At 36.3% G+C, this 25,253-nt stretch overlaps 4 protein-coding genes and 1 long non-coding RNA gene across 6 annotated transcripts; 3 read left to right on the forward strand and 2 right to left on the reverse strand.

Moving 5' to 3' along the window:
- Positions 1 to 3,211: 3,211 nt before the first annotated feature.
- Positions 3,212 to 4,891, reverse strand: LOC106350484 (protein LIKE COV 3). Its single transcript, XM_013790366.3, has 6 exons — positions 4,697 to 4,891; positions 4,506 to 4,558; positions 4,322 to 4,431; positions 4,069 to 4,236; positions 3,622 to 3,846; positions 3,212 to 3,534 (listed from the first exon to the last, which is right to left on the reverse strand). Exons 1-6 carry the CDS (start codon positions 4,811 to 4,813, stop codon positions 3,428 to 3,430), a joined length of 780 nt encoding a protein of 259 aa, XP_013645820.1. The 5' UTR covers positions 4,814 to 4,891; the 3' UTR covers positions 3,212 to 3,427.
- A 199-nt stretch (positions 4,892 to 5,090) lies between these two features.
- LOC106351949 (succinate dehydrogenase [ubiquinone] flavoprotein subunit 2, mitochondrial) lies at positions 5,091 to 9,699 on the forward strand. The gene is made up of 15 exons (XM_013791657.3): positions 5,091 to 5,302; positions 5,794 to 5,955; positions 6,029 to 6,116; positions 6,645 to 6,791; positions 6,881 to 7,021; positions 7,226 to 7,311; positions 7,401 to 7,557; positions 7,632 to 7,775; positions 7,869 to 8,056; positions 8,127 to 8,301; positions 8,388 to 8,558; positions 8,635 to 8,704; positions 8,794 to 8,914; positions 8,998 to 9,035; positions 9,120 to 9,699. The coding sequence occupies exons 1-15, from the start codon at positions 5,195 to 5,197 to the stop codon at positions 9,220 to 9,222; spliced, it is 1,899 nt and encodes a 632-aa protein (XP_013647111.2). The 5' UTR covers positions 5,091 to 5,194; the 3' UTR covers positions 9,223 to 9,699.
- Positions 9,700 to 12,261: 2,562 nt separating this feature from the next.
- On the forward strand, positions 12,262 to 14,592 carry LOC125575863. 2 transcript variants are annotated; one of them, XR_007314410.1, is made up of 7 exons: positions 12,262 to 12,878; positions 13,240 to 13,355; positions 13,441 to 13,561; positions 13,641 to 13,720; positions 13,799 to 13,950; positions 14,062 to 14,161; positions 14,245 to 14,592. It is a non-coding gene; the product is annotated as an uncharacterized LOC125575863 (long non-coding RNA). The 2 variants fall into 2 exon arrangements; XR_007314411.1 differs by having other exon boundaries at positions 13,811 to 13,950.
- A 2,059-nt stretch (positions 14,593 to 16,651) lies between these two features.
- Positions 16,652 to 19,323, forward strand: LOC106353670. The gene is made up of 6 exons (XM_048781638.1): positions 16,652 to 17,287; positions 17,515 to 17,613; positions 17,892 to 18,023; positions 18,129 to 18,445; positions 18,547 to 18,628; positions 18,709 to 19,323. Exons 1-6 carry the CDS (start codon positions 16,652 to 16,654, stop codon positions 19,321 to 19,323), a joined length of 1,881 nt encoding a protein of 626 aa, XP_048637595.1.
- A 3,811-nt stretch (positions 19,324 to 23,134) lies between these two features.
- On the reverse strand, positions 23,135 to 24,529 carry LOC125609998. Its single transcript, XM_048781639.1, has 4 exons — positions 24,287 to 24,529; positions 24,016 to 24,148; positions 23,332 to 23,972; positions 23,135 to 23,218 (listed from the first exon to the last, which is right to left on the reverse strand). Exons 1-4 carry the CDS (start codon positions 24,527 to 24,529, stop codon positions 23,135 to 23,137), a joined length of 1,101 nt encoding a protein of 366 aa, XP_048637596.1.
- Between the last annotated feature and the right edge of the window lie 724 nt (positions 24,530 to 25,253).

The following is a 25,253-nucleotide window of genomic DNA, read 5'->3' on the forward strand; positions in this document are numbered from 1 at the left end:
CATGTAGACGTACGAGTAGTGTTTAGATTTTGCATTCCGAAAATTTTAGAATATTTCATAAAAGTAAAAACTGCATTATGGAGAAAAGTACATATTTTTACAATTAGTACAATTCGCATTCTCCATATTTAGAATTTTAATTAAAAGTAGATTGTTCATTCTAAAAACAGTAGATAAACTTGTATAATCTAGAATTTGTTTTCTACTAACTCATTTTCTGTAGAACACAAAATCTACTTTTAGTAGTACATAATTTAAATTTTTTATTTATTAAGTTTTTCAACTAAACAAAAATACCATTTTGTGTATATGAGTGTTTTATTAATTGTTTATATTTTTAACAATTTTTTTTATTCATGAAACTATTTATTTCATTAAGGTTCAGTATTGGAAAGGGTAAAAGAGAGACAAAATGGACAGAAATGGTTTTATACCAAAAGGACAACCATGTTATTTTTTTTGTTCTATTTTGGCAATTTTCCCAAAAAGTTTTAGGAATGCTTTATGAATGATCTTTCACTATAACTGGTGTTATTTTTTCAGAATCAAATGGAATGACTCATTCCACGTATTCCAATTCCAAATTTTGTTGATCTAGTTGCAGCCTTAATGTTTGAAAAAACATCAAAACGTTGTTAACTTTTTAAAAGATAAATAAAAATAGGTGTTGGCTTTTTAGGTCATAGAGTTATATATATTGAAGCTAAGTGTGATACGGACATTTAGATTTAATCTATCTTATTAAAACTCAAGTACAAAATTGGAGTGTTTGGAGACTTGAATAGGACTTTTAAAAATTTGGAGTGTTTGGAAACATGGATTGCAGTTTTAAAAAAAAAAATATTTTTGTTTGAAAACAAGGATAGTAGTATTAAGAAAAAAAGTAATGGGCTTATGTTTTTTTAAAAAATTGAAAGTTATCTAGGCCACTTTTAAAATATACCAAAATGGGTCAATCTAATTCCCTAAAATTTTTTTTTCTAAACTAACCATAAAACAAAATTTAAACTTTATATACATATTTCAAATCAAAATAATAATTCAAATTTGATTTATATCAAAAATTGATTCAAAAATATACATATATTCAAAAATGGATTTTTACTAAACTATTTTTCAATAACCATTATAAAAAAATATTGTCAATATATATAAGAAAAATATAATACAAAGCCCAATTTGAAATACCAACTCAAATTATGGTTTTCATATTTCATATTAAGTTTTAAAAATATAATATATGTAATTATTTATATGATGGTATGTATAAAATACTATTAATTATATGATTACTTATATGATGGTACATATAAAATACGATTAATTATATGATGATAAAATACGATATATAATAATGACTAGGGATGGGCTTTTGGATACCCATACGGGTTTAGTTCTGATCGGTTTGTATTTTGGGTTTTCGGGGTCAAAGATTTCAGCCTTATTAGAATGTTTCTAAATTTTGGTTTGAGTTCGATTTGGATCTTTGCGGGTTTGGTTTGGGTTTGGATAACTAATCTATCTTATTAAAACTCAAGTACAAAATTGGAGTGTTTGGAGACTTGAATAGAACTTTTAAAAATTTGGAGTGTTTGGAAACATGGATTGCAGTCTTTTAAAAAAAATATTTTTGTTTGAAAACAAGGATAGTAGTATTAAGAAAAAAAGTAATGGGCTTATGCTTTTTAAAAAAATTGAAAGTTATTTAGGCCACTTTTAAAATATACCAAAATGGGTCAATCTAATTCCCTAATTTTTTTTTCTAAACTAACCATAAAACAAAATTTAAACTTTATATACATATTTCAAATCAAAATAATAATTCAAATTTGATTTATATCAAAAATTGATTCAAAAATATACATATATTCAAAAATGGATTTTTACTAAACTATTTTTCAATAACCATTATAAAAAAATATTGTCAATATATATAAAAAAAATATAATACAAAGCCCAATTTGAAATACCAACTCAAATTATGGTTTTCATATTTCATATTAAGTTTTAAAAATATAATATATGTAATTATTTATATGATGGTATGTATAAAATACTATTAATTATATGATTACTTATATGATGGTACATATAAAATACGATTAATTATATGATGATAAAATATGATATATAATAATGACTAGGGATGGGCTTTTGGATACCCATACGGATTTAGTTCTGATCGGTTTGTATTTTGGGTTTTCGGGGTCAAAGATTTCAGCCTTATTAGAATGTTTCTAAATTTTGGTTTGAGTTCGATTTGGATCTTTGCGGGTTTGGTTTGGGTTTGGATAACTAATTTAAATTATTTTTAAAGTCTTAAATCATTATATATTTTAAATTTCTCAAAATGTATAAATAAAATAATATATTACGTATAAATTTGAATAACATATGTCATAATACTTAAGCTTAACATATCAATTGGCTTGATTTAAAATTTTGGATACGAAATCAATAATTATTTTAAGTATTTTTGGTGATTTGAGTATACTTTAACTATTTCAGATATTTACTTTTGACTATCTATATATATTTTTAAGTATTTAAACCAATTTAAAAGTATCGTTTTTGATGTTTTATATACGTTAAATCTAAAAATAATTAATATATATAAGTATATAAATCTATTTTTAGATAAATTCGGATACCCAAATACTTCGGTTCTCTAAATAACAAAATTTTGAATAATTAGAATATTTAATCAATTTATGTTTGGGTTTGGTACTATATCTTTGGATCGGTATCGGTTATGTTCCTCGGATTCATTTTTCCAAATCCTAATAATTACATGAAAAACAAATATCAACATATTTTTCAAAATATACATCCGCGCGCCTGCGCGGATCAAAATCTAGTGTTGTTTTATTTCTGCAACAATTTTTTTTTATGTCTTGTCTCTGCCTATACGTAGGATGAGTGCTTTGGACCAAATCTGCTTATCCGAGATAGGCATATGAAGAAAAAAGATATCCACCTTGCCGGGGAAAAAAGCCTTGGAATTAAAAAAAACTAAACGTGAGCTGCGTTGTTCTCTTGTCTTAGTATCAGACAAGCTCCTTGCTCTTTTGGTTAGTGTATCTTTCTGTTTGTTCTGCTTATGAAACGATTTCGAGATCTCTCAAGCTTTTATATAGCATTTGATAACAAAACACATTGATATTATATGAAGAAAGATCTATGTTCTCGCGCATCTTTGAGTTTGTTCCAACTTTTCTAATATTCTCTTTGTTATTGTTTAGTGTCTAGACTAATACAAGGCTTAAACACATACTCAAACTTTATGAACCTTTCACTCATATATCATAATGAGTTCAAAACTTTTCCAACATTCTTGGATTAATAAACGCTGAAAGTCACCTAAAAATCAGAGGCTCCACTGGAGACTTAACCTTCGGATAAAAAAAGAAACAATGAGTCATCGACTTTACACTTGTGGAATAGCAAAGCTTCCTGCTACTGTCCTGTGAATAGTCTCTGCGTCCAGTGTTGTTAGTATCTCTGGGATTGACATGCCACCAGATATGACTATTTCTGTAGCAAGAGAAAAGATTGAAACATGGCAATGAGATCAGCTTATATATGTGTATAATCTCTTTGGAGATATGTAGATCAAGTTACCTATGCCTTCACGGACAGAGAGATTAGGCCTTATGATGTCCTTTGAGCTAATGAGAAAAATGTCTCCAAGGTAAAGATGATTGGTGGGGACATAGACACAGCAGAGCTCTTCTCCACCAGCACGGCCTCGGAGAATCACTGTCGATGTAATGAATCCAAAAGCGTATTCTCCCCTATGAGGATGCCTGATAATGGCTACCTCCTTGAATGCACCTGAGCTGTGATCTGATGATCAAAGGAGAAAAAGTGTAATGGTAAATAAAGATTTAAAGTTATTTTATACATAGTATAGTGTAGTTAGCTCAACTAGAAAAGCACCTTAGACAAAGTCTAAGGTTTACAAGACCAAGTAACGCTCAGGATGAAACTAATATTATATAATGTGGTTTTGGACGTAGAAGATAGAACCTCCCGCCTAATAATTCTTTTTTTTTTTGTGAAATTGACCTGGGGAGATAGCTCCGCTGATTTGTTTAGAAGCTGAGTAGATGTAGCTGATGAGAGGCATTTTCTTGATAAACCATTCTCCAATGCTGAGAAATGAAGCTCCTAGCCATGAGGACATGAAGACACCAACCACAAAGATGAATGTTATGGATGTCACAAACCCAAGACCTGACAGTAGAAGACAAGTCTTGTTACGTTTCATTGGGAAGTTTCAAATGTACGTTAGCTGAGAGAGCTGAAATGAAGAACTAACCGAACATATTGATTCCGAGATGAGTGTAGATTGGGGAGAAGAAACCGTCAACGAAATGAATAAACCACCATGTGAAGTAGAATGTGACGGCGATTGGAAGAAGAATGACACTATATAACAAAATAAAACTAATGAAACCAATTAAGTTATGTTTCAGCGAGACAAAGCAACCGAGATTAAGTACCATCCGGTCATGAACTTTTTGGAGGCCCAGCTTCGGATGACTTTGTAAACCGCCTGTTTGTTTTGTACATATAAAACATCGAATAACTTAACACACAAGTAACTAGCACTCTAGGTCAAACGCAAACGATACACCAATCATTACAAACTTGCATTAAATTTGTAAAGAGATAGAGAGAGAGAGAGGATAACCTCTCTTCCGGCGACGTGAATGGGCGAAGCAAGAGGAGACGGCGGAACCGAGAGAACGACCTCTCCGGACTTATGCATCGGAATCAGCCGCTCCAGATCTCTCTCCCTTGTTTCCATCTCTCTCTATCTCTTTCACCCCAAATCTCAGTTTCTCGGTACCGATCTCTGTCTGAATCGGTTCGTTGGATCTATGATGTCTCTTTCTTATACTGCGTGTGTGTTTGTGTGAGAGCAACCAACTGCTTTCGCCAAAGCTAAGCATGCATTTCGATTGCTGTTATCCCGACGCTACCAGATTATGGGCTTCATGGTCAAACTTGGGCCTAATAAGAAGGCCCAGTAACCAACGTGGCAGAAGAATTTGGAATAACTCTCAACGTGCCATGATCACCCCCACTTGTGAGAGGGACTCTAATTTTTAAACGAGACATGGTATTGACAAAATGCCATTTACCATCGTAACGACCTTGTGCTGAGTACGTAGTAACGAACGGAGGAATGTGGCGGTTTGTGTCTCGTCGCGTTCGAGCTGCGTCGAGGAGATCGGAATCTGATGGTGCTCTCATCAGTTCTCAAGTCTCCACAAGATTCTTCTCTGCTCGTTCGGTACGACTACATTGTTGTCTTCATACTGTTTGAATCCTCATTCTCGTTTGGAGGTTTCTGGCCTCTATACGTAGACGAAACACGATTTGGTCGACCAATCTATATGATTTGTTCGTCTTAATCCATAACTATCTACGAGTTAAATGTGTAAATGTTCTTACGTGAGATATTATTGAGTTAAGAAAATAAATTGCATCCTTGTACGTATTTGTCTATTTACTTTTAAAAATTGCAATATTTTGTTATTGTATATTATTGATATCTACTATTTTGTTTTGTAATTTTCAATCCGGATTTCCGCACATGCTAATGAGTAAACGTTTTCGAGTTTAGAAAATAATTTGGGGAATTTTGTGTTTTGTTTCTTGGGAAGGAATTATTTAGTTTTATTCGGTTCCTTCTAATAGCTTGGATCTTCTTACTTTGTGAAAATATTTGTGAGATCGCATTATCCAATTCTGATTCAAAATTGTTTTTATTCTCTGTGGCAGACAACAGGGGATTATACAATCGTTGATCATACGTATGATGCGGTTGTTGTAGGAGCTGGTGGTGCTGGGCTTAGAGCAGCAATAGGACTGTCAGAACATGGTTTTAACACAGCTTGCATCACTAAGCTTTTTCCAACTCGTTCTCATACAGTTGCTGCTCAGGTATCGACTACTACATTGCCTTAATCTTATTTAATCTTTTGCTCCGTTGTTGATTAAGCTATGATTTGTGCAGGGAGGTATAAATGCTGCATTAGGTAATATGACTGAAGATGACTGGCGATGGCATATGTATGATACCGTCAAAGGAAGTGACTGGTTAGGTATGGTGCTGATCTTAGACTCAAAACTCTCAAGGTTTAGACAGATTGGCTGTTAATATTTGAAGACTTCTTGTTTTTCTTGCATTCTTGGTCAGGCCTGGTCTTGAACACATATATACCTTAAGAAACATATGAATGAGACTTTTGATTTTCTTATAGATTTTTTAGGAGCCATTTTTTCTATTATTGTGATCATGGAAAAAAGTACAGAGAAATTGTAAAAATCCATCTTAGAAAGATTTCGTATTATTTTTAAAACGAAAATTTGATGTTTTGTATTATTTAGAACTCCGAATTTTTATTGTATTGAATATCTCCAAAATCTCAGGACGCATTGTTATTGTTTCAAGTTTCGAAAGCTAGATCTTGATTTTTGTTTTATTGTGGATGTAACATGTTGATTTGCAATCTAACATGTACACTAGTGAAAGTAGCTTCTTTCTTACACTACATATTACTTGCTTTTACATTATCCTACTGGTTTCTATTTTAAGATGTAAGTAACTTGTATCTTTTGTTTTTGTATAGGTGATCAAGATGCAATTCAGTATATGTGCAGGGAAGCTCCAAAAGCTGTGATCGAGCTTGAGAATTACGGATTGCCGTTTTCTCGAACAGAAGATGGAAAAATATATCAACGAGCTTTTGGTGGCCAGAGTCTCGACTTTGGAAAAGGTTCATGCAATCTCTAGTTGGACACTATACTTATTTCATGTGAAAGTTTGCTTGCTAATAGTTCCTTCTTATCATTGCACTTTATTCAGGTGGTCAAGCATACCGTTGCGCGTGTGCTGCTGATCGCACTGGGCATGCTTTGTTACACACTCTTTATGGCCAAGCAATGAAACATAACACTCAGTTCTTTGTTGAATACTTTGCCCTGGATTTGATTATGAACAGTGATGGTAAGTACTATTTAAGAGTATTTCTGATCCATCATTGTCTTTGAAAATTTATAGAGATCAATATTCGAAAGATTTAGAGCTTTTAAAGTTCTGCCTCCTTTTGGAAATCTTATATAATCAATAACAATAATATAATTCTTATTAAGATCCTCTAAAGGATGTGTTATACAACATCCAAATGGTTTTGGTCTATTTGATGAGCAGGAACATGTCAGGGAGTCATTGCACTGAACATGGAAGATGGCACTTTACATCGTTTCCATGCTGGTTCTACGATCTTAGCCACTGGGGTAAGATGATAAAGTGTTGCTTGAAACGTATCTTGTTCTGGATTTTTGAAACTACATTGTACCAAATCAGTATCTCTAACTGTCTTCAGGGGTATGGAAGAGCTTATTTCTCAGCAACCTCAGCCCATACATGCACAGGGGATGGAAATGCCATGGTCGCACGTGCCGGGCTTCCGCTGCAGGACTTGGAGTTTGTTCAGTTTCATCCTACTGGTATCTATGGAGCTGGATGTCTCATTACTGAAGGTATGTGTTTCTTCTTACATTTTAGGATTTAGACAAGACAATGGTTCGTCACTTTGTCAGTTTAAATATTTTAGGAGCTCGAGGTGAAGGTGGGATTCTCAGAAACAGTGAAGGGGAGAAATTCATGGACCGGTATGCTCCCACAGCTAGAGATCTTGCTTCAAGAGATGTCGTCTCAAGATCTATGACCATGGAAATAAGGGAAGGGCGCGGTGCAGGTAAGACCCTAGCTAGCTCCTTTTGAGAGAGTGTATATTACCTTAGTTTAAGACTCATATATTATACAAGAAAATGACATTATTCTATAACAGGACCTATGAAGGATCATATTTACCTTCACCTAAACCATCTACCACCAGATGTGCTTAAGGAGAGGCTTCCTGGTATATCTGAAACTGCTGCTATTTTCGCTGGTGTTGATGTTACAAGAGAACCTATTCCTGTGTTGCCTACAGTGCATTACAATATGGGTGGCATTCCCACCAACTACCATGGAGAGGTAAACAATATGACAAAAACTATTTACAATTTATGGATATGTACAGCATTTGAAAAGTGTTATGTTCCAGGTGATTACTGTTAGAGGTGATGATCCAGATTCTATAGTTCCTGGACTAATGGCTGCAGGAGAAGCAGCATCTGCATCTGTCCATGGCGCCAATAGGCTTGGTGCAAACTCACTTCTTGACATTGTTGTTTTTGGCCGAGCTTGTGCAAACAGAGTTGCAGAGATTCAAAAACCAGGTATGCAAATACATATACTACCAGCTCTGCATGTTGATGCAAGTAAGTGTTTCTGAAAGATTTTTGCTTTTATGATGCTTGTAAAGGCGACAAACTGAGACCTTTAGAGAACGATGCTGGTGAGAAGAGTATTGAATGGTTGCACCGACTAAGGAACTCAAATGGGTCGGTTCCAACTTCTAAAATCAGATTGAACATGCAAAGAGTCATGCAAAACAATGCTGCTGTCTTCCGTACACAAGAAACACTAGAGGAAGGTAACAAACAGTCAAAACTTATGACCTAGTGAGGTTACAGAGCTGAATATGAATTAAAAGTTTCGTATTAATATAGGTTGTGATTTGATCGATAAGACTTGGGACAGTTTTGGTGATGTCAAAGTGAAGGATAAGAGTTTGATATGGTGAGACTACTTCTCTTTGAGAAAAAAAACGTTAAAGAATTGTCTTTAGGCTGATTGTTAAGCTATGTTTTGGAAACTTTGCACTTTAGGAACTCGGATTTGGTAGAAACTATGGAGCTGGAGAATCTTTTGATTAATGCGTGTATAACAATGCATTCTGCTGAGGCTAGAAAGGAGAGTCGTGGAGCACATGCTCGTGAAGATTTCACGGTAAGTTATATGTTCTTTACATAACTAAATGTGTCTTGAGTTGATATGACATATAGAGGAACATTGGTATGGTTGTTTTTCAGAAACGAGATGATGAGAATTGGATGAAGCACACACTGGGGTAAAATCATAGACCAATGGATTTACTACATTAATCAAATGGCTTTTAGTAAATGAGTGTTGTTTTTATGAATATGTTGAATAGGTATTGGGAAGAAGGGAAGGTGAAACTGGAGTATAGACCCGTCCACATGAACACATTGGACGATGAGGTTGACACTTTCCCTCCTAAAGCTCGAGTATATTGACATTTCATAATGCTCTTTTTTCCAAGAACTTATGGTGGGTTCGAGGTCATCTTTCTCTATAACAATTCAACTGTATTTTAAAACATATCACCGATTGAATAACTCTTATAAAAAGTGGATACGTGTTGTTATTGTTCGCATTTGTTTCCAGAGGTGATTCTTCCCCCATCACACAAAATTTATAATATACAATATGTTATATCTACACTATAAATAAAGTTTTGAAAATTTGGTTTCTCTTTTGAAAATTACTTGTAATCCTAACCTGCGCATTAGTATGGATGATGTTATTTTAATTATGAGAAATGGTTTCATAATATTAGGAATTTTTAATTTGGTAAAACCAAATCAACAAAAGCCGAACCGAAATAGAGAAATTGATTTACATTTTAATTTTTACTGAGATTTGTGTTCTCATATATTTAAAATTGATTCGTCATCTTTAAAATACGGCTAAAAATGTGTTTAGCGATATCTACGTTTTGATTTGAAAAAAAAAAAAAAACTACGCCTTACCAATTTATAGTATTTTAGAATAAAAATGATAAGAGAGAGACAATTCTAATGTATTTTAATGTAAACAAAAAATAAAGTTCAATATATTTCTAAAGTTATTGATACTTAATTACTGTAAATTAAAATTAAAACAATGATATATAAATATATATTAAAAATCACTTAATTAAATATGTATTTCATTGTATTAATATAAATCAAAGTTAAAAAATATAAATCAAATAATATACAAAACTTGGAGCTTTGATTTTTTGTCTGCTTAAACTCTGTATATTTTTATTATTAATATATATAGAAAACTCTGTATACAAAATTATTTTTGGTTCTAGAGAACACCTTGCTTCACTTTTCCAAATTAGACTTTTGGTCTCTAGTACATGTCCATGGGTCTAGAAACAGAGTGTCTACTGCTATTGCAGTAAGACCATCTTTATCCCAGTCTCTTAAGGAGTCTCTTGGTTTAATTATAAATTAAAAAAAAGGAAAAAATATCAATTATCATAAAGACGTCTCTTAATTAGGATACACAAGAGACGGTCTCCTCTCCTTCCTTTCCCCTGTAGCTTCTTCTTCTCCATCTCACTTCTGTCATGCTTTCTTCGAAATGGAGTCACTCCTCCACGCAACTTCGTCTCTAAGAAGAAGAAAAGCAAGAAAGACGACAGCCACAGTTTCTCCTCGAGACCTGACGAAGCCACCGGCCCGTTTCCTGAATCCATTCTTCTCAAATAGGTTTTGATTTCTCTCTCTCAATTAGCTCATGAGAACAAAGAAGATAGTAATTGGTTACTCTGTTATCCTCTGTTTCTTGTCCAACCATTTGATGCTGAAAGTTTTGTGCTTTTTTGTTTATATGAATTGGGTCACCCTTGTGAAGTTTGATAGAGAATGATTGATGTAGTCTTCTCACTCTCAATGATCTCACATACCGCTTCGGAGTAAAAATCCTCAAAAGTATATATATATATCTGTGTTGATTGGTGTAGAGAAATCGAAAATCATCCAATTGATTATTGAATCGATTAGTAAAAGAATCAATTTTGTAATGTTTTTGACAGGAAGGATGAATGGTTCTCGTAAGCAATCAATCGTCTATGATTCTCCACTACTATTTGTATTGTCCTACTCCTACCAAATCGTAATCACATCTATACTATAAATAAGATGAATATTGGCTGCACACTGCATATTTACAACAATCTGCCTGATATTTACTTACTAAATCATTACGAACACTAAATAGGCACCTATCATCCTCTTTGGCCAATCTGAACTTATTTAACAGCTATGAAGACAATATATATTTTAAACAATATAAAAACATAGATAGAGAGATTGTGATTCCAGTCATCGATATATATTGTAACATTTTTAAAACAGAAATTGGTAAGAGTTGAGTTCAGGCCAGTATATTTAAATTTAATGTTCTTCTCAGTACGAACATGCAACAAGTAACTCATGCCAAAACCCAGTTTAACAATCAGATGAATAAAACAGGTAAACTCATCAAACAAATGTAAGAAACAAACTACTGAAACTGAACCAAGTAAGAGTATGTTAACACTTAATACCTACTCTCTCACAACAAACACACAGTGTCATGCCTAGGTGTTTGAGGGGCCAAAGGCTAGAGTAAAAACATTTCCATAATTAGTAACAAAAATCTATTATAAAAAACCTTACAAACATTATGTATTTAATATTTATAAATTCATATGAAAAATGGTCATATTATTTCTTAAAAGAATACAAACCACATAGTTTATTAAACCAAAAATACAAAACTTGAAATTATCTATGAAGATTTTATAATTATTTAATGGGTTTTTGCATCGTATGACTACGTTAACTTATTATATTAGGTAAATGGCTATGCTTCTGTTCACATTTTCATAATGACGAAAATAGGCCTATTATCATAAAATATTGATACCTAGGGTTTAGGCTAAAAAAGTTTTTGGGTGTGACACACCGCGGAGCTAGCCGGTAAAACTCCCTTGCAATTAATGATTATGCGCCCTAAGTGTTACCTCTGATTTCCGCATTCAATCGTATGCCGCTGCTGGAGGTTCTAGTTGGCTCTCACATACCATTCTTTCAGAAGCACAAGCTATATGATTTAGCTATATGTGCGCTGTTAGGGGATTTTTGTGTCTCAAGAAATCACTATCTTGTGGATTTTTTCCCTGTTTCTGTGTTTTTTCTACTGTTTTGGTACCTATTGGTACCTAATTTTTTAAATTTTTTGTCTTTGTTCTATACGTTACCATCCTTGGCTCTGTTATTGAAATTACTCAGTGTTAAAAAAAATTATTTTTGCAAAAAAAAACTCTGTATATATTTATTATTATATATATATATATATAGAAAACTATATATTAATTTATTATGATTTTTAGTTTAATAGTGTTTGAAGATTAATTATCTTATATAATAAAGTTGGCTTTTCTCTCACCTCCTTCCTCCATGTCCTCAAAGAGAACGGGGCATTTCGCGACACGTGTCGCATCCCAAACCATTCACGCTTTTTTGTTATATAGTTCCGGTTCTCGACACACTTATTTGAACTGGGCTTTTATTACAATTACAGATTAAGCCCACATGGAATTAGGGTTAGTCTTCCATCATCCTCTTGCTCCTGCGACCTACACGATGAAATCCCACAGAGATGAAGATCGCCGTTTTGATCTCCGTAACATCTCAACAATCCATAAATATTTTCTTTACTTTGAGTTTTTTGTGATTGATCCACTCCTCCCACTTCAAACACAGTGTCAAGCTCTCAAATCGCAAAAACTAACAACTCTTCTCAACTCCTCCGGTGAAGTAACGCTCAGTTTTAATGTTTTTCAGTAACCAAAACCCATGATCCCACTATCGCCTCTTCATTGCCTATTTAATTTCTTTTTCATAACCTCTGGCGACCACATATATTTACTCTCAGAGTGTGATCTCTAATTTCCTTACTGTATGCCGATTGATTATAGCTTAAACTCCTAGACAAGCTCTCGGCTTCATTTGTCCGAGTTGAATGCAGGACACTGTAGGGAGGTCGTTGAGGCTCCTTCGATTTTGGAAGTCTCTGAATGTCAAAGCAGGGTCGGCTGATGGGTGTTGATATGTTGCTGCTTGATTCCAAGGTATTTTGTTTTCGTCATTTACTTTACAAATTAGACATCACATAACGGATTATGTGAGAAAACCATGATCTGAAAGATATTTTCTCAGATGACTGCTTCATGCATCCATCAATGTTCACAAGCTAAACACCTTCAAGCACTTATTGAGTGAAGGATCTCTTTATGAGCTTAGTGTTTTTGAAGTAACCCGGATCAAACCCAACTTCTGCTTTAGTTTTGTTGGTTTCGTATATCAATAGAGAGTTTTAGGTTCTAGAATTATGACCAACTCATGGTCTTGGCCAACAAGAATACTGATTTACAAGGTTAGCTTTGTATTCCAAACTTAAAAGCTGCTCTATATATTTATTTGCATTCACAGTTGCTAGCATTTTAAACATATTCCAACGGCTGTTGTTGGAAAAATTATGGGGATTCGAACAGCTTACAGTGAAGAGAGTCAGAGTATACAGCGCAGGATGATCACCCTAATCATTGGTATATGACTACTTACATTCATTTATTTATTAAGCATACATAAGGTTGTCAGCGTGTCTTAAACTTTTCCACTATGTTTTCTCAGGAGCTCTGATGTATGCAAGTATTTGACGGCTTAGCTAAGCTCCTTGAAGAGAATTTGCTGAGTAGGAACGAAGAACCCGAGGTTTTGGTTGCAACTAACATCAACCCTAAATTAGTAGGCGGTAATACATTACCTCATGTCTTAAAAAAAGTTTTCGATTGTCTTAAAATGTTACTTGACTGTTTGAAATATTGTTTCAGCGGCTATTCCTGAATAAGACATCCACCACTCATTTATATTTAGATAATGAGTGTGTTGCTGGTGCAAGTTATCTTCAGAGGTAACCACTCATTTTTAAAACAATTAATATGCCTTTAATTATGTCGTCAAACTCACCCAAAGAGTTTTTAAAACTAAGGGTGTGTTGCAGTAAGGAATGCTCAACCTCTAACCCGAAGAAGTATGTGTTGTCAAGAAAATTGAGCCATTGACTTTGGCCAAATTGCAGCGTGGATTCACATCATTCACATGTGTTTCATGCAATGAGGAGAACGTTGCTGGAGTTATAAGGTAATCTATCCTGACCAAAGCCACCTTTGTTACTTTTAATTCACAAATCCACCACCAATCTAGGTTCTAAATTAAGACATTGCTTTGAACAATATTTACTAACGTGTCCAGATGAGCGTCTCTGATGCTACTGAAACTTCGAATTTTGTTGCTTTGACACTGAAGTCACTAAACTGAACAATATACGTGATGCCGATGTCCCAACGAGCAGGTATATATTTGTTAGCTACTAGAACTTAACGTTTCTCTATTTGGGCTGTGTACTTATATTATTGCATCCGGTTGCTTATCAAGGGAGGTGGTGGACAAAACCCCAGGATTGGGACCTTCTACTAGGTCTACATGGATGGTTACTCAGGAAAGAAGCCACAGACTGACTAACTTAGAAAGAAGTGGAGCTTTTTGGAAAAAAAAAAAAAAAAAGAAGAACGAAGAAAGAAGAAAGAAGAAAGAAGTGGAGCTTCGATTACAAAAAATAATGACCTGTACGTTGCTTTTCTTTGAAAATAATATTTCCAGGCACTGAAGTCTGAGTACTTCAAAACTTTGACATATTTTGATTTTATGTTTACTTTTTTCGTAAATGCACCGTCTCAGACGTTTTGCAGTTGAAAAATAAAAAGAAAAGTTGATTCTCCACTACTATTTGTATTGTCCTACTCCTACCAAATCGTAATCACATCTATACTATAAATAAGATGAATATTGGCTGCACACTGCATATTTACAACAATCTGCCTGATATTTACTTACTAAATCATTACGAACACTAAATAGGCACCTATCATCCTCTTTGGCCAATCTGAACTTATTTAACAGCTATGAAGACAATATATATTTTAAACAATATAAAAAGATAGATAGAGAGATTGTGATTCCAGTCATCGATATATATTGTAACATTTTTAAAACAGAAATTGGTAAGAGTTGAGTTCAGGCCAGTATATTTAAATTTAATGTTCTCAGTACGAACATGCAACAAGTAACTCATGCCAAAACCCAGTTTAACAATCAGATGAATAAAACAGGTAAACTCATCAAACAAATGTAAGAAACAAACTACTGAAACTGAACCAAGTAAGAGTATGTTAACACTTAACACCTACTCTCTCACAACAAACACACAGTGTCATGCCTAGGTGTTTGAGGGGCCTAAGGCTAGAGTAAAAACATTTCCATAATTAGTAACAAAAATCTATTATAAAAAACCTTACAAACATTATGTATTTAATATTTATAAATTCATATGAAAAATGGTCATATTATTTCTTAAAAGAATACAAACCACATAGTTTATTAAACCAAAAATACAAAACTTGAAATTATCTATGAAGATTTTATAATTATTTAATGGGTTTTTGCATCGTATGACTACGTTAACTTATTATATTAGGTAAATGGCTATGCTTCTGTTCACATTTTCATAATGACGAAAATAGGCCTATTATCATAAAATATTGATACCTAGGGTTTAGGCTAAAAAAGTTTTTGGGTCTGACACACCGCGGAGCTAGCCGGTAAAACTCCCTTGCAATTAATGATTATGCGCGTGACAACTGTTACTGAATAAACTTTCCGACATTTTCAAAGAATTTTATTGTTTCATTTTCTTCTTTCATTGGCTTTTCGTCTTTCGCAGATCTTTGTGTGTTCTATTCACCTTCCCCAAAAAATTTCACTACAAAATTCCAAGGCGATGAATCCGTCTGTTCAATTTCCTGAAGATCAAGTCGAAGAAACAAGGATGAATCTGCCTGGTATGATGTTCGCCGACGGCGAGGAGCCCGTGGGAGTTAGGGTTCTTACATACCAGTCTTCTCGCGCAATTAACTCCATTTTGAGTGCTCTCGATGAAGAGGAGATTCAGTTTATCCGACAATCTTCCTTTGGTAAGCTAGTCGATATTGGTGACAAACCCGGCTTCTCAGGTAGATTTGCCCGATTCCTTCTTTCCAGGCAACTTAAAGTTGAGAAGAAATATGAAGCTTGGTTCCGATTTGCTGGGAAGCCCATAATATTTTCCCTCCGAGAGTTTGCTATCGTCACCGGTCTTCCATGTGGCGAGTTTCCCAAAAAACAGAAGCTGAAGAAGAAGAAAAAGATTAACGACAAACCCTACTGGCCTGAGCTCTTCGGAAGTGTCGAAGAGCTGCGTGTGTCGAAGGCAGTTAAGATGCTGCGAAAAAAAACCGTCACCGACAAAGATATCCGGATAAAATTGGCCTGTCTGGCAATTGTATCATCTGTTTTGTTATCTACTAATCTGAAGATGAAGATGTTGAAGGAACACGCTGAGTTGCTTGAGGACATCGACGAATTCTTTTCTTTCCCTTGGGGTCGGTTAGCATTTGATATGTTGATGACTAGTATCAAAAAAAAGGATGAGATCTCCCTGTCCCAAAATTCAGTAGCTCTCAAAAGCTTTGCTTTGGCCTTGCAGCTCATAATTGTCGAAGCTGTTCCTTCGCTCACGGAAGTAGTGCAAGAGTCTTGTTCCTCATCTGAGTCTGATAGCGATGAAGATGATGTTGATCGCAGTACAAGGAAGACAAAGAAGAAGACTTTAAGTCCTGCACATGCTCGCGAAGTTGACAAGAAAGAAGAGGTATGGTCCCCACTCGTATAGTCCACTTATGTAGGATATGAATTAATTACTATATTAGCTTTAATGTTGTTTCGTCGTTTATTGGTATGTTATGTTATGGTGCGGAGTATAATACCTCAAGACCCAGCTAGGCCGGTGGACGAGTCTGTGCTTGTATGGTCCGATGAAGTTAATGACGCAAAAGTATCGTTTATGCTTTGTTGCATAAACGATAACCATATCTTTACAAAAGATATGTTCAGAGGAGGGGTAACAAAAGCTGATGTGGAAAGAATGCGTGAGAAGGCTAAAACAGCAGGGAAAAAGAAAGGAATCCCGAGAAAGGATAAAGCTCCACCAGTTTGCATGGAAGGCGATATCAGAATAACGTCTATTGTAAATGCCATACTGCGACCGGAGGTAAACAGGATCGATGGGAATATTGCTGATGTTGTTTCTTCAGTTAAAGAGGTGTCTGCCCAGTCTGTTGGATGTGAAAATAAGGTTATTGCAATAGTTGAAGGAATGTTGCAGTCTTTCAAGACTGAGATGATGAAATTTATGCCGACTTTACATACACAATCAGCTTTTGCGCATCCAAACTCAACTGCAGCGGGTGAAGAACCGGGAGTGGAAGGTGTTCCTTCAAAGACGACTCCCATTCCTCTTGATGATAATGATGAGATAATCGAAAATGTGATGGAAAACATTAGTCATTACTCAACGCCACCTGCTGCAGAAAACGAATGCCCGGTAAGTGGTAATCCTCACACTTTAGTTATTTACTCTCTTTGTGGTTCTCCATGTTAAGTAAACTGTTGGGAAGTCAATTTGGGATAGTAAAATATCCGGAACCCTATATATATAGCGTGATTACGTAGTTTATATCCGGATATTGAACAACGCATTATCAAATTTACATTCCTTATTAGCTGGATGTATATATACGGCCTGTGAACGTGTTAATGTTGTCATTTCAGGGATCACCTGGTAAATCATGCTCCCAAAAATCGGTCAACCCTTTCGATGGAGCTGCGGATGACCACAACAGTGGAAATCAAATGATGGAGAACGAGGCGGTAAGTTTTGAAATTCGTTCATGCCTTTATAAACTTCTTAGGCGTCTTTTATATTACCCCATTGTGTTCATTATCGACATGATACGTCTCCACTATCAGATATCATTTTTCCCCCAAAATTATAAATAACGCGTCTTCATATACATAAGTTCTAAATTAAAATTTTATCAACATACCTTTTTAGCAAGCAATTTCTTTTAGTATCTGCGTATTCAAAATTCAAAAATGTATTTTTAACGGTCAATTTGTCCATCTGTTATGAACCCCGCTTCGCTTAGGTGCATGTTCAACCTGAATCTATCCACAAGCATCTGTCTAACATGCATTCGAATGGAAAAGGGGGGAAGTCCGTGGAAGATCAATCATCGAGGTCTGGTCATAGCCAGACGGAACAACAGGTTGATCCAATTGTATGATCACATCCTCTCCTCCCATATTTCATTCAATTATTACTTTGTTTCTATATTATTGTTTGACGGCTGCTACTATGTGTTGTATATTGTATTCGACTGCAGGTTCCGTCATTCTCACTTGGCCTAACTCAAGAGCTTCGCGAACATCCTGATGAAGATGATGATGAGATGGGAGAGAACGAAGATCAGGGTGGTGGGAAAGGCAATGGAGAGGTTGTAGTAGATGGAGGAGAGGCATTACTGTGCCGTAAGAGCAAGCGCATACGCACCGTCCCACCTCAGTTGCTCACCGACTACCAATGTGGAACTGCGTTACTTAACCGTGCAAGAGAAGGCCAGATTTTTGGTAATGGTGCTTATGATGTAGGAGTTATTCATGAAAAGTATAGCCGTCTGAAGATTCTACTCAAGAAAGATTGGTATGAACCTTTATAATGTAGTACTGTTATTCGTATTTTTTTTGTTATTATTAAAACTGTGGTAAAAATGACTGACGTTTTGGAAAATGTTTTCCTTTCAGCGTTATAAACGTCGCTGGCCTATCCGTCACAGGGAAGGACATCACGGACATTGGAGAAAGAAACCGGTTTCTCCCAGGCAGAGTATGTAACGTTAGATTTCAAACTTATAGTGAATTAATCTTTCTACCCATTTTGGATCACCAGTGTCCTGCTGTTTACAGGTTATGGACATTCTTCTGAGGGTAGTTTCTGCATCTGTGAACAACAAAATTTGTGCTACCTCACATTCCTCTCCTGTTTTCCTGGATAGTGGACTTCAAGTTTTGTTGGCTAGGAACTTTCAAAAGTTCAGGAGAGCAAAGTCCGGAACTCCGTATATATTCACAAAGGCCATCGTCGATATGGTGGTGAAGAGTTTGAATTCTAACACTGCTGCCTCACGGTTCTACATGCCTCTCTCCCTGAGCCGGAAACACTGGGTCGGAATTTCCGTTGATTTCAATGCAGGAAAAATATATGTTCTTGATTGCAATCCGGAGGTTACGAACGCAAACGTTTTAACCAAGGAGGTTGCCCCCCTATGTGAAATGTTCCCATGCTTGCTGAAACACTGTGGTTGCTTGCCTGACTATCTGGAGACGGCCCTCGCTGTTGAGACAGTAAAAGGTGTGGTGCACAACACCAACCCCGCAGAAGCGGCCTTGACTGCTTGTTTGTTGATGTGTACTCATGCGCTCTATGGGCCAGAAAGTTGTAGTACTATCACTCCATCAATCATTCCCGACGAGTCACAAAGGGTAGCTGTGCTGATTTATGAGTTCCACAAGAAGCTCTAGTGTGTTCCGCTGTTGTTGTTGTTAAACTCTGTTTACGGTTGAAGCCATAATACCGTCTTTCCTTTGGTGTGTTTTTAAAATGTCTATGCTTCTGATTTGAACTATACTTACTATCTTCATTATGGTTTAATTTGCTGTTCGAGTTGGTGGTCTCTGTCATTTTCCTAACTACTTCTGTTTGCTTCCGTAATCTTGAGTCATGTATGTCATATGTTTGTTTTACTTCCTATGCTATACTTTCCGTTACTGAAACACTTGTTAACAGATTTATACTACTGTTTTAGGGTCAACGGCCAACACGAATAATTACTCTGTTGTTGGGGTCGCATTTTAACGGCGCTGATATTCAGATATAATACACAAACACGGATATAATACAGAAATACGGTTATGTTAGTTAATAAACTGTTATATATGTGGAAAGGAAATTGTTGGTCTAAAATCCACTTGGTCTGGTTAGCAAGGAGGAACTTGATTTTTAATTTAAATAATATTTTACATTAACATCTTAAAGAGTGTCTTACAGATATTTTACATTACACACTCAAACTTAACATCCCTTCTACCCTGCTTCGATTAATGCATACCAAAACAGATGAAAACGAAACATGTGACCATACCATTGAACTACATCCCCCAACCACCAAAATACTACACTTCATGGAAAAACCATCAACAACCCAAAAACAACATATGACCTCAGCATCGTCAGACTTATTTATAAAAGAAACGTTGAAGCTTAACGTTCAGCTCCTCCATTGTTGCCCTCCTCTCCAGGGCCCTGTTGGATGTTGTCAGCATTTGTTTCGCCTGCCACCTCCTCTCCTGTACCCAGATTGCCCTGCCTCGACGATTCACCTGTTTATTTTTCAATTAAAACGAGGTAAAGTTATAAGTTTAGAACGGAGGGTAACAGCAACCATGTAAATACTACCTTTTTCCTGGTTCAGTGGGTTTCCTAAACCACTGTTTTCGACCTTGTAGAAGTTAACTTCACTCCCTGTTTCGTCCTTTGTTTTACCATGAGCGGAGGAACCCGTAGATGATGCTTGAATACTGTTCGTGTTTCTTGGAAACACGGGAACATTAGAAGGTACTATATTGAGCTCATTGGGTCCGTACCCCACGTACTCCGACCCCGGAACTCCATATATCCTTTGTAGATGAACTGCATAGCTCGAATTCATTACATTTTCCCAATAATCTGGACGGGTCTCTGTGGCTCCAACGTGGGTTGCAAAAGATTGCGTATCATAGGGATGTGGAGGAAGTGATGTCCTGTTATGTGCCCCAGTGCTGAGCGGGCGAAATTCGCTAAAGTTGACGGTACTTAATGCGGGTGCTACGGAATAACCATTTATAAGATAATGTTAGTTTATCACGTAATGTATCTGGATCCTTTCATAAAAATCACGAATCACTTAAATAAGACGGTTTTTTCTCTTACCATAACCGATGGCCATATTTGCCCTAAATCTGTCTCCGTCTGTGCGTCCACCAGTTGGCACTATGTGATCTCCAGATTCAACGGCTGGTCCCAAATTGAGGTCAAGACTGTTTTAGCTTTCTCTATCTCAAGCGAAAATCGGTATAGGAGCACCATTTCATCTTCGTTGAAGACCTCAGCCATTACGCTTTGACTACACAGAAACTCGTTGCCTCTAATCATACCTGGAAAGGGGATTTATACACCGCAATATTATTTAAAAATGACAAACCCGTGAAGGTCACAGCATAAGTAGAAAATTGTATGTTTCGACGTAAACTGTAAGAAGTGTTTACCCAAAATAGCGGCCATGTGTTGCTCCTCGGAGACACCTTCGCCAAGAAAATGTCGACGTCCGATGGTAAAAGGCGATCTACATCTGAACTGGTATGTAGCCACTTCCTCCGCCCCGAATATTACACACAACCTAGGTTCAGTATTCCACTCGTGAACGCAGATCATCATCTCAACATCTGCAGTTGTGAGAATGTTTTGAGGTGGGGGGTTTGTAGCTCCATCTGGTTCCACCATCCATGGTGGCAGCTGGAAGGTTAGTAGCAGAGGAGTTTCAGCACGAAGCCTAAAAACACCTCTCACCATACCCTTAACGGCCTCAACATGGTCACTTCTCCCCACTAGAATATCATGTGGTGGCACGGCAGAATCCTGATCGAATCTCCACACTCCTTCAAGCGATTTTCTCCATTGACCCTTCACAACATGGACAAGACGCGACATCTGCAGATTGTGATAACGACGATGATGAATATAGTATCATTTCAATTCTAAGAATACATATTATAAAGTAAGGGTGAATCAGAGGTTGAAGGAAATAACAATATGGTGAGATAGAAGATAACGATCTCTTAAACTATATATCACTTACAGTTTCTGGATCTTAAAGAGTTAAAGCACTTCCAGTGAGCTGTAGTTATTTTCAGATTGCTGGGCTACAATCCGGTGTTTTTAGACTACTTAGTTGAGGTAACTAAAGATTGTGGGACTACCTATATATAGCAAAATACACACTCTAACAACCGGACTTAACCTACACTTGTCGGTTAAATATGAAAATCTAACCCATATCTCTGCATTTAATGTCCGCAGTCTATCTAGGGATAGGGTATCATCATGACTTACTTTTCTGACATGACAACACATCTCTGTAATTCCATTCATTATTTATAGAGTCATTATCATCACGGTTTACGAACTCAAAATCTTCTTTACTAAGCTAAGAAAACAAAATATCTTCAACAGTTAGCCATTAAGTCTACGTGTCATAACACTAACCTGGTTTGTAACTTGGGTCAAACTGTCGAAACTACATCAGCTCCACTATTGCAGTTTCTCAATTTAATTGCATGGATTTGTGTGTTGTTATTTTCTTGATACGCTAACTTTCATCATTGTAGAAGTTAATTTAGAAAAATCACAAAAGCTTTTTCAACGTTGTACTAAATGCATTGTCTTCAGGATTCGGTTTGGAACCCTAGTATTTTGCATAAAAAAAAATGACCGTATAAATTATGCTGTCTAACATATCCGGATACTAAAAAATTATATGGAAAACGAAATGCGTCCCCGGCTATATCTATATTTATGGAGATTTATAGACAACTCTGCATTGTATTTGACATTATTTAATGATTGCTAACTTCAAGCTCAAAGTAATACGAAAACTGTAAATATTTGTTCTCAATTATCATTAGTGCATCGTCTATTATCTATGTCCCCATACATTATTTCTGTCGTAAGCTATACCTACAAACTCTTTCAAGGATTTATAACATTCTATCCGGAGTCGCAAATTTGGTGCAAGTTACTAACGTTTTTCGGGCTATTTGTTTCCATTTATAATATAGGAATATCACTTTCAGGACATTTGCAAGTATTGGACATGTTCGCTGTTTCCATAAACGCTTAAACATCCGATTATAGGTTCTGTGGCCTGCTATTCTAATTTTTATCCTGCTATCTAGCTTTCTCGCCGGTTAATTGTTAGTTTTTGGAAATCACTATTTACACGCTTAAAGTATGCTTTTGAAAACAACAGGAGTGATAGAGAGAAATAAAACTTCATTCTCCCTTTATATGCTGCTTAACATATGCTTATTTTACAGATAATGTCACCAAACAAAAGGAAGTTGTCATTATTTATTGTATAAACTCGGGATACTACATAAACCTGCCTCATCCCCAAACTTTTTTATATAATACATTGCCACTACTGCGGCATTTATTACAGTTATACAGACCACGACTTCTTCCATACACCTTCATCATCCGAGTAGACAACTTCCGTTAACAACGCGTTAAGCCACATCATATTGCCATTTTGCAAGTCGCGCGGTTGTGGCCAGCGCACTTGCATCTACTGCACATAGTTCGCTTTTTCTTTCCTTGCATCTGCAATCAACATACTTTAAATTATGAACTAAATGTTCTTATGATGTATAATTTACACGGGAAACAACTAAATTCCACATAAGTTATATTACAACTTATAGTGTATGAAGTACCTCAAATTCTCCTCGTGATAAAAGCCGGTTTTTCCTCGGCCTCCCCGGTGGTCTCCTACTAGCCGGCGGGTTTAGTGACACCTGCCCTTCAGATCTGTCACTTGATAAAATTTCAATGTCCTCGTAACCAACAACTGGATTAATTTTTTCCGCGTACGATGCTCTATATGTGTTCAAACTATAACACTCTCCGACCAGTGTGTCCACCCTGATTTTGTACCTTGTTGCCGCAGCTATCGCGTGGATGCAGGGAATGAGTAGGGCTTGAAATTCAAAGCACGTACAAGTCTTGTCTGTTAAATTAACATGACATGTGTTTCCGTCCTTGTCCCGAACCTCATATTCTTCTTCCCCAATGAGCGTTACCCAAAGTCCCCCACTCCGTTCGAAGTTTGCTGCCACAATATCATCCACATGTGGAGTCACTATCTTATCACCCTCCCTCAGTAGTTGTCTTCTTGCAGCAAACCATGACATAAGCTTCCCTCTTATGTATTCGATAAGTGAAAGTATTGGGTATTCTCTAGCATCCCGTAATACCGAGTTCCAAGTCTCTGCAACATTACTCGTCATAATGTTGTAGCGGTTGCCTTCAAACAGAGATCTTGCCCAATGTTGGACTCCTATCCCAGTTAAGTACTCTGCACATGAAACATTGACTTTTTTTAATCTCGTTGAATGTACTGTAAAACTCCGATCGTCGGAACGCCCTTGCTGCTTTCCCCACCAAATACCCCAAGTGCTTATCTTTGAAATACGTTCTAATATTTCTCTTTAGGTGGAGTATGCATGCGCAATGCCTAGCCATAGGATACACCTGCATGAAATTAAATCCAGGGTCTTTATTTTACATCTAAACTTTACCTTAAACGTACAAAGTACGAGCAAGATTAACGTTATCTTAGAAAACTATATTACATTACTCTATTCTGTTATCAATTGATATCCGATCTACCTTAGCAATGCCGTGGTAAATAGATGGATGGCGATCAGAGACAAAAACAATATCGTCGTTGTTTGGTATGAATTGTGATAGTTTGTTAAAAAACCACTCCCATGCTTTGTCATTTTCGCCATCGACAACCGCGACCGCCAATGGAAACACTTGATAATTTCCATCTTGGGCTGAGGCAGTGAGTAAACAACCAGCATACTTACCTCGAAGATGTGTACCATCAACTATTATAACCTTCCTCATGAATCTGTAACCTGCAATGCTGGCAGACAAAGCAAGGAACATATACTTGAACCTATGCCCTATCCCTTCCGTAAACTCCGTCTATATCTCTGCAAGGCTTCCCGGATTAGCGTAAACTAGCTTTTCTAGGTAATTGGGTAGGAGATTGTATGAAGCACCAAATGACCCTTTAGCGTAGTCTAAAGCAACCTCTCTGGACCTCCAGGCTTTCCAATAGGAAATGTGGACATTGTGATCTCCCTGCATGGCTTCCCTAATTTCATTAGGACGAGGGCCTCCCCCTCTACCCGCAAATTTAGCCCTCATTATCCCACCGATTACAGTGTGTGTTGCTTGTGATTGATACCCTGCACGATCGTCTACACTGCAAGAATGAGCTAGGTTCACAGTCTTCACCTCATACAGTTGAGTGTTTTTTAGGACGGCAGCATAGACTCTCCAAATGCAGGTTTGGCTGAAGCATCTGAGAACCATCGCACCCGGGCCAGAACGGGTATTTCGAAATCGGAATTTGTTGCGAATTGCATAAATCGTCATATGCTGTTTGAAATCTTCTCTACATTTGAATATCATCCCAACACATACAACATCCGGATTGTTAATTACTTCGGTGGGACCTGTTATCATTAAAAATAACCGGGCATTATTTTCTTGATTACTATAACTGAACTGATAATATTGTCGTCCCTATTTAATTAGATTTATAACTTCTCACACGCACCTT

The sequence above is a fragment of the Brassica napus genome, chromosome A6 (genome assembly GCF_020379485.1).
Source record: "Brassica napus cultivar Da-Ae chromosome A6, Da-Ae, whole genome shotgun sequence".
NCBI classification, from domain to species: Eukaryota; Viridiplantae; Streptophyta; class Magnoliopsida; order Brassicales; family Brassicaceae; genus Brassica; species Brassica napus.